General features: G+C 33.7%; 2 protein-coding genes across 3 annotated transcripts in view; one reads left to right on the forward strand and one right to left on the reverse strand.

Moving 5' to 3' along the window:
- Positions 1–4,847, forward strand: part of LOC106474076 (IQ motif and SEC7 domain-containing protein 1-like) — a 14,549-nt gene extending 9,702 nt beyond the window's left edge. The window contains exons 6-11 of the mRNA XM_013934763.2: positions 968–1,093; positions 1,789–1,888; positions 2,504–2,625; positions 2,910–3,120; positions 3,334–3,383; positions 3,711–4,847. Coding sequence (XP_013790217.2) covers positions 968–1,093; positions 1,789–1,888; positions 2,504–2,625; positions 2,910–3,120; positions 3,334–3,383; positions 3,711–3,896 — 795 coding nt within the window. The 3' untranslated portion in view covers positions 3,897–4,847. The remainder of the gene's footprint in view (positions 1–967; positions 1,094–1,788; positions 1,889–2,503; positions 2,626–2,909; positions 3,121–3,333; positions 3,384–3,710) is intronic.
- Positions 4,848–5,300: 453 nt separating this feature from the next.
- Positions 5,301–8,197, reverse strand: part of LOC106474077 (transketolase-like) — a 23,710-nt gene continuing 20,813 nt past the window's right edge. For both annotated transcript variants that reach the window (XM_013934765.2, XM_013934764.2), the window contains exons 9-12: positions 7,917–8,131; positions 7,037–7,253; positions 6,198–6,414; positions 5,301–5,551 (exon numbers count right to left, since the gene is read on the reverse strand). In XM_013934765.2, coding sequence (XP_013790219.1) covers positions 6,242–6,414; positions 7,037–7,253; positions 7,917–8,131 — 605 coding nt within the window. In that variant the 3' untranslated portion in view covers positions 5,301–5,551; positions 6,198–6,241. The remainder of the gene's footprint in view (positions 5,552–6,197; positions 6,415–7,036; positions 7,254–7,916; positions 8,132–8,197) is intronic.

Raw genomic sequence — 8,197 nt, forward strand, 5'->3', positions numbered from 1 at the left:
CTGGAGCTGTTGCAAGCATCAGTGAGGTTTTGTTGGATCATGTTGTCCAAATTTCTGGAGCTGTTGCAAGCATCAGTGAGGTTTTGTTGGATCATGTTGTCCAAATTTCTGGAGCTGTTGCAAGCATCAGTGAGGTTTTGTTGGATCATGTTGTCCAAATTTCTGGAGCTGTTGCATGCATCAGTGAGGTTTTGTTGGATCATGTTGTCCAAATCTCTGGAGCTGTTTCATGCATCAGTGAGGTTTTGTTGGATCATGTTGTCCAAATCTCTGGAGCTGTTGCCTGCATCAGTGAGGTTTTGTTGGATCATGTTGTCCAAATCTCTGGAGCTGTTGCAATCATCAGTGAGGTTTTGTTGGATCATGTTGTCCAAATCTCTGGAGCTGTTGCAAGCATCAGTAAGGTTTTGTTGGATCATGTTGTCCTCATCTCAGGAACCGTTGCAAGCTTTGAAGTTTTGTTGGCTCTGGATTCCATGAATGAGTTTCAGCATTCTGGTTAGATTAAATTAGTTTTATTCATTTGTTAAGTGCAAAGCAATACAATTAGCTATCCGTGCTGAGTTTGCCATGGGTATCAAAACCCAGTTTTTAGAATTATAAGCCTTCAGACTTGCCACTGAAACAATGAGGGCTAGATCAAATAAATTATAAATATTACCAGTTCCTTGAAGCCATGCAAGAACCAGTTTAATAAATTCTTCTGGTTCAAAGTAGGCTTCATAATGATATGAATTTCTATATTAATCATCCAAGTAAACTGGAGTAAAAATATCAAATGTAACTTTGTTCTGGCAGATTTATCAGATAATGGCAGCTGTTTTCATTTAGTACCATTTTAAACCAGTATTGGTAATTGATGATGATGATATTAAAATTCATTAATGATTTAACACAAAGCAAAGTTAACAAATATTTTTATTTGTTCCAGAAGGAAGAATAACCTTTTTAGTCTTTTTACTTCTAGAATTTAGCACTTCCCCACAGACGTTTAGTCTGTTATTGTCGACTGTATGAAGTATACGATATCAACAAGAAGGAACGGCCAGGACTTCATCAGAGAGAGGTTTTTCTTTTCAATGATATGATTATGGTACGTCAACTTTGTGCATTAAAGTTTGTATGCACATAACGAGGTTTTTATCAAGTATAGAGAATGACAGGCACTTCAAACTTTTGGATTTGTAGCTATTAACAATACTGTAAGGAAGACTTGGACATTTGTAGCTATTAACAATACTGTAAGGAAGACTTGGACATTTGTAGCTATTAACAATACTGTAAGGAAGACTTGGACATTTGTTGCTATTAACAATACTGTAAGGAAGACTTGGACATTTTGTGAATGAAACTATCTGTACTATGTAAATTCTCTGTTAGGAAATAAACTATTGTATAGCAACCTGAGAAGTAAGAATAGAAACATTAACATTGCTTATAAACAAACATCGTGTCAGTAACATTGAAAGATATTTAACATTGCTTATAAACAAACATCGTGTCAGTAACATTGAAAGATACTTCTTGGACTAACGTTTTTTAGGTAAACCAACTTGTATGAAATGTATTCATTTAAAACAGAAATTTGCACTGACTAGCAGGGTGAAGATAATAATTCATTGTAAAATTATATTAGCTTATTTTTGGGTTTAGACATTTTAATAGTATCCTGTTTAGAAACACCTAGAAATATGTATGTAAAAACTGTTATGTACTTGTTTAATAGGTGTAATTATCAAAACGTTTTGTGCTGATGAAGGATGTTTTTTATTTTTGTTGTATAAATAGATTACTAAAGTTTTCAACAAGAAGAAAAACAGTGTGGCGTATACCTTCAGACAATCATTCCCTCTTTGTGGCCTGAATGTTACTCTGTTTGAAACATCCTGTAAGTATATAAGATCTTTGTTTATAAATGTATATATTGACTTTCAATAAATATCGCCCCCCTCAGTGGCACAGCAGTATGTCTGCTGACTTACAACGCTATAATCTGGGTTTCGATACTCGTGGTGGGCAGAGCACAGATAGACCATTGTGTAGCTTTGTGTTTAATTATAAACAAACAAACGATAAATATTAAACTTATCAAGTTTAATTTAAATGTGCCTGAACAATATAATGTACTACCTATAAAATAATAATTCCTGATTTGATGCAATGTAGAAAGTAATTCTGTTTTTGAATGGTGTACTAGCTTTCTCTCTCAGCAAATTTTCTACTTCTTACAATTTTTAAAGGTCTTTTTATTCTTTTAAAGAAAAAATTTGGGAACTTTTTTATCTTTTAAAATGTTAGTAGATAAGTGCTTCATTACAGATTACTCAATAGAGTCGGAACATTTATTTCGAGTAGTAAAAGTCAGATTACCGACCAGAGAGTTGGGACTAAAATAAACTTGTGGTATGGAATGAATAATATCAATAAGGTTCAAGTGTCAAATTGTTTATAAAATGTTGTATTTTACATATTTGTTTATTTAGAGTCTTAATTTTGTCTACAGATTATCCATGGGGTATTCGACTATGTCAAAGAGTGGATGATAATGTTGTGATTACTTTAAATGCCAGAAACGGACAGGATCGCTCCAAGTTTGTGGATGATTTAAAAGAATCCATCCTTGAGGTAGGTTAGTGGAAGACCAATATTAGGCTAAAAGAGAGGTCATTATTTAGGCACGTATGTATTGAGCCTTTTATCAGGAAGTAAGGGTACCTTTGTTTGTTTTGGTGTGGTGATAATTATTTCTGGCCATGATAAAGAATCTCTGACGTATATTATGTCACAAAAAACAGCAGTTATGTTAAAAGTTGTTTCCTAGGAGGTGAATTTATCTAATCCTAAATTTTCTGCCCTATGTCAGGAAGGTGCTCTTTAAAAACATGAAATTTTTATCTTATTTCTTACAGATGGATGAGATGGAAAATATGAGGATTGAGGCAGAACTAAAGAAACAAACATCTGTGAGAAATCGTTGTAGTGAAAATAGAGACTCGGGAGTGGCTGATGTAGAGATTGTTTTTACTTCAAGCAAAGAAACTCTGCGAGTAGCTAGCAGTCCTTCAACAAAACTGAATCACTCGCATCTGTCTAACTCACTACTTGACCTGTATGATTATCGTAAGACATTTTCATTTATTATATCATAGGTTTTGTCACAGTTATTTATTACTTTTAACTTCATCACTTCTGGTCAGCTTTTTTTTTTGTAGAATTAGGGAAGAGTGTTATGTATACTATAATTGAGGAGATTACTTTGTATCAGTTCTGTCTCTAAAACTTAAGTAACACTCATAACAAATGAAAATTTAACTTTTTTTCCCCCCCTATTAGAAATCAAACCAGCAAGAAGAGGCAGTGCAGGGTCCCTTGACAGTGGAATGGTGAGTCATTATTAAACAAAATGTTCTTTACCATCTAGCGAGTCATTACTAAACAAAGTGTCTCACCACAAAATGTTCTTTACCTTCTAGAGAGTCATTACTAAACAAATAGTGTCTCACCACAAGATGTTCTTTACCATCTAGCGAGTCATTACTAAACAAAACGTGTAACATTAGAAACTATAATATGTTAGTTACTAGAAGCCTGGATACTGCTGCAGCTTTAGTAGAATTGTAATAGAAATATTTACTTGAAGTTAAGGTTTTTGTTTTCAATATGAGCTTACTTAGAGTGAAGTGACTAAAAGAAACCTTTTTTTTTTTTAGTCAATATCATTCTCCTCCTCCACAACTAGTACGTTGAGTCAAGGATCTGTACCACAGAAGATTCCAATTAATAGAACAACAACGACCACTATGAATTCCATAAACAAATCTTCACAAAATACTGGGTTTTTTGGTAGTTTATTTGGTAAAAAAGGAAAAACTTCTAATAGATCAAAAGTATATTAAAACTGGTTACTTCTACATGTCAAAGTTGGTTAAAAACAACTGTTGTGGACTATACTGATGGACGACATCTTGTGGGGGTAGCAGCATTAAGAAGTGTTGATGACAAGTTTATCTAACTTGTGCATTTTTAACAGAAATGTAATAAGATAAGAATTTATTTTTGTACAAGATTATGGTGTATCTGAAAACTTTATGTACACAATCTTTCTCCAAATTAAACCACATATGAGAAAAACTCCCTACTGTTCTATTAAAAGGTGCAAACAGAGGGAGACTGTTCTGTAGCCATTACAAATAGGCCTTGTTTAGGAAAGTTTTATTTAAATGTTAGCATGTTGAGCTTTCAGTGCCTACTTTTCTTATTGTTAGTGCTCAGAGCAACAAAACTAATAGGTGTATCTAGTCAAAATCCATTCAGAACTAAACTTAGGTTGTGAATTTTTAGTTAGAATTCAGCACATCATTAAAAATTACTTAACACTTGTCCCAGGCTAGAAAGTTAAATATTACAAACATCAAATAATGTTGTAGAGTTGTTTTGGCATTTAAAAAATAATAATTGGGCAAATTATGTGGAGGTAGAAACCACTTACATTCCCAAGATGCTGTATGGTATTCAGCTCGACCTACGTGCACTTACTTTAAGCACAGTGTTATCATTATGTGACAGTTTCAGTGTTTAACTAAAATAACACTTAAGCACTGGCAACAACACAAGTTGTACAATATTTTGTATTATTAACACTAGAGGTAAACAAGCTACCATCTAGTTAACACCTTGTGTCTTAATATTGTACAGGTGTTTTAAGCATGGTTTGGGTAAAGTACCAAGTAATTCTACAAATTTAACTGCCAGGTCTTCCTTAAAGATTCTGTTAAAACTGACTATATATATATTGAAATTATTTATGTAATTATTATGAAAAAATAAATAAAAATCAATGTACCTCAGTGATGTTTCGTAGTTTCTGTAAGATAAGAAAACTAAACATGTGGTACCCAATTGTTGTTTACAAAAACATTTTGAGTGTCTAATGTTTATATTTTAATGTCATGAAAAGGTTTAGTCCGAGAACACTCGAATCCTTGCGCGAGTCCTGTCTGTATAAACAAAGTAATGCATTACTTTTTAATTGAAAGGTTTGGACAAATAATACCAGGAACAGCTATACGAAAGAAACACTTGAAGTAATGTAAAACTAAGACAGTTTGCTAAAGATGCTATACTAAATTGTTGAAAATCAGTTTGTATGGAAGATGGACCACAGCAACAGATTGGTACAGAGATGTCCACAAAAAGTGTCCCTTGTAGTATAGAAGAACTGGAAATTTTTAAGTACTTTCACTATATGTCAAAATATTTAATGTTTTACTCTACTTCACAGATAAAACTTGGACAAAAACTCTGAGGCACCACATTTATTAGTTTCACATGCTTTACATTTCAGTGGAATGCAATGAAGTTACAGTTAGTTTATACGTTATTCTAAAAAACGATATTACAGACAGTAATTCGGATACTACAAGATAGATGCTAATCTGTTTTATTCACGTACATCATTAGTGCTAAAGATACTAAAAGTACCCTTACAATATAACAGATACTTATCCGTAAAATAACAGGAGTCAGCTATTGAAGTATTCTTGTGGATGCCCTGAGAGAAAACAAGAAGAATATTACACATTATTAAAAACAAAGATTTTGTTCCCATTTAGTGTGTGTGTGTGTGTGTGTGTGTGTGTGTGTGTGTGTGTGTGTGTGTGTGTGTGTGTGTGTGTGTGTGTGTGTGTGTGTGTGTAAAATGCTATCAAGAACTGAATAACACGCATGGTTTTAAAAATTTTCTACACTTTTAACAAAAATTACTTATGCTTACAGCATTATTCTGTAGTTCTTAATATTTGAATGTGTTTCAGAAGCTTGCACACCCTAATTTTTACTGTAGTTCTTAATATTTGAATGTGTTTCAGAAGCTTGCACACCCTAATTTTTACTGTAGTTCTTAATATTTAAATGTGTTTCTGAAGCTTGCACACCCTAATTTTTATTTTCAGTTCTAATGTAGAATAATTTAAATATGATCAAATCACAGCTTTCCTTATGTAATGTAAGTTTGACTTGATTATCAAAATTTACTTTAATGACATTTAGGAAAAACCTGAATGTTTACCAGACACAAAGTAGTAATTAACAAACTATGGACCCCAACTATCAGTCTAGTTGGACTGTTAGTTTACCGGAGAAACAGTCAGTTGTTCAAAAAATTAAAATTATTCTGTGTAGTGATCACGTTTACTTACATCTATTAAACATTATGATAAAAGTCTTCACTTCTGATCATTGATTACATAGTAACAATTTCTTTAACAGCTTCTTCAATACATTTAGCACTGATACCAAACATGTTCAATAGTACATCTGATGGACCACTCCGAGGGATCTTTCTCACAGCCAGTCGTTTCTGAATGATGTTCCTCTCCATGGAGACGACTTCACCAACTGCATCACCCAGGCCACCTAAAATACAACAATCATGACTTTGTTTACACAATGACATCCTACTAAAGCTACTACCCAATCGGTTATACTGATCTCCCTGGAGTTACTGAAGCCTGTGACTGGATCTTTCATTTTAATTATCACTAAACAAGCATGTTCAAACATTTGCTTTATGTAAAATAACTTAATTCTTTCAACAGAAGTCTACTACCAAACATAACTACACTAACAGGTATGTCAATGCCCTTGTTAAACAAAAGGACTTGTTACCCTCACCTCAACAACATCTACACTTAGGACTATGGACAAAAATGGTACCTTCTAACCATGCCACTTTTTCTGAAGTAGAGGGGTAGTAAAATAAAACCTTTAACCATACTTGGTTGCTGATAATTCTAAGTGTGAGATACATGTACGACAACTCCCTAACCAATCAAATTTCAAGACTTACAGTTTAGTAGCAGTTTCTAACTCCTTCAGACTGAGGTTCATTTAGCTTTTCTTCACATTTTTCCACTTATTTCAAGTGCTATACAACAATATCCCCCCTTTCCAGCTAATGGCCCCTCAACCACCCCACCTCTTCAGGTTAGCATCCCCTCCAGCCTAACAATTCTTCTGGCATACAGAGACACCTCACCTTCGGGATAGTGGTCTTCCACAGTAATGATCCTTCCACCACATTCTCTTGCATTTTCAAGGATTGCTTCTTTGTCGATGGGCTTCAATGTGAATGGATCCAACACTCGAATATTGATACCTTGCTCAGCCAATGATTCTGCTGCTTTCAGTGCCTCGTGAAGAGTCACACCAGCTCCAATAACCAATACTTGGTCCCCATCACTCTGCTTCACCACCTATGGATAAAGATTGTTCATGTTCTTTACAATTCATACCTGGTCCCTGTCACTCTGCTTTGCCACCCATAGAAAGTGTTTACTACTGCTACATTAGCACTTGAAGAGATGGACTAATTACAAACTAAAAATATCCGAGAGATTAGAACATACACGCGATAACGTTCTGCAGTTCATGTTTCAGAATGGTATTTTGGTGGATTTTGTTTTTTAACTAAATTAGCAGATTAAACATTCCTGGTCTCTCCTTATAGTTTTTTTTTAGTTAAACTTAACTCTAACTAATAAGCTACTTGGTTTGAAGACATAATTAACAATGATTACATTTTAAATACAGTGTCAAGACTGAAAAAGAAGCACAACTGAATTTACTTAATATGCCACAATCTGTCAACAAGATTTTATGTACTTGCAAGTTATAATTTTAAAATTCTAAACACTCTTAACTTATTTTACTTTAAACTTATTAGTCATTAATATAAAAAGATCTAGAATGGGTGAAAATATCAGATACATGATAGATTTACATACCATTAATATATGAAAAATGGTATCCAGGTTTTTCTTAAATCACTAATATTTTTTCTTTATAAGGTTTTTTCACAAATAAATCACACTAATATTAAATAAGAGTTCAAACTTTAAAATAATAATAAAAGTTACCTTTGCTTTCCCAACTTCAAACTTTTCATCATTTGAATAGATCACAGCAGTTGCAGGCCGAGATGTACGAATAAAACAGATACCTTGGGTTTGTGCAGCCAGTTCACATGCTCGTTCAGCTGACACAGCTTCACTTGGGTAGAAGACCGTTGCTCCTGGAAGAGTACGGAACATAGCCAGGTCCTCAAGTGCCATCTGGGATGGACCATCTTCACCTGTTTGTACAATGTACTTATCACTTTCACACTAATCAAAAAATTTTAACTCCTACTAGAAGTTAG

The sequence above is a fragment of the Limulus polyphemus genome, unplaced genomic scaffold, assembly GCF_000517525.1.
Source record: "Limulus polyphemus unplaced genomic scaffold, Limulus_polyphemus-2.1.2 Scaffold6798, whole genome shotgun sequence".
In the NCBI taxonomy this organism is placed as follows: Eukaryota; Metazoa; Arthropoda; class Merostomata; order Xiphosura; family Limulidae; genus Limulus; species Limulus polyphemus.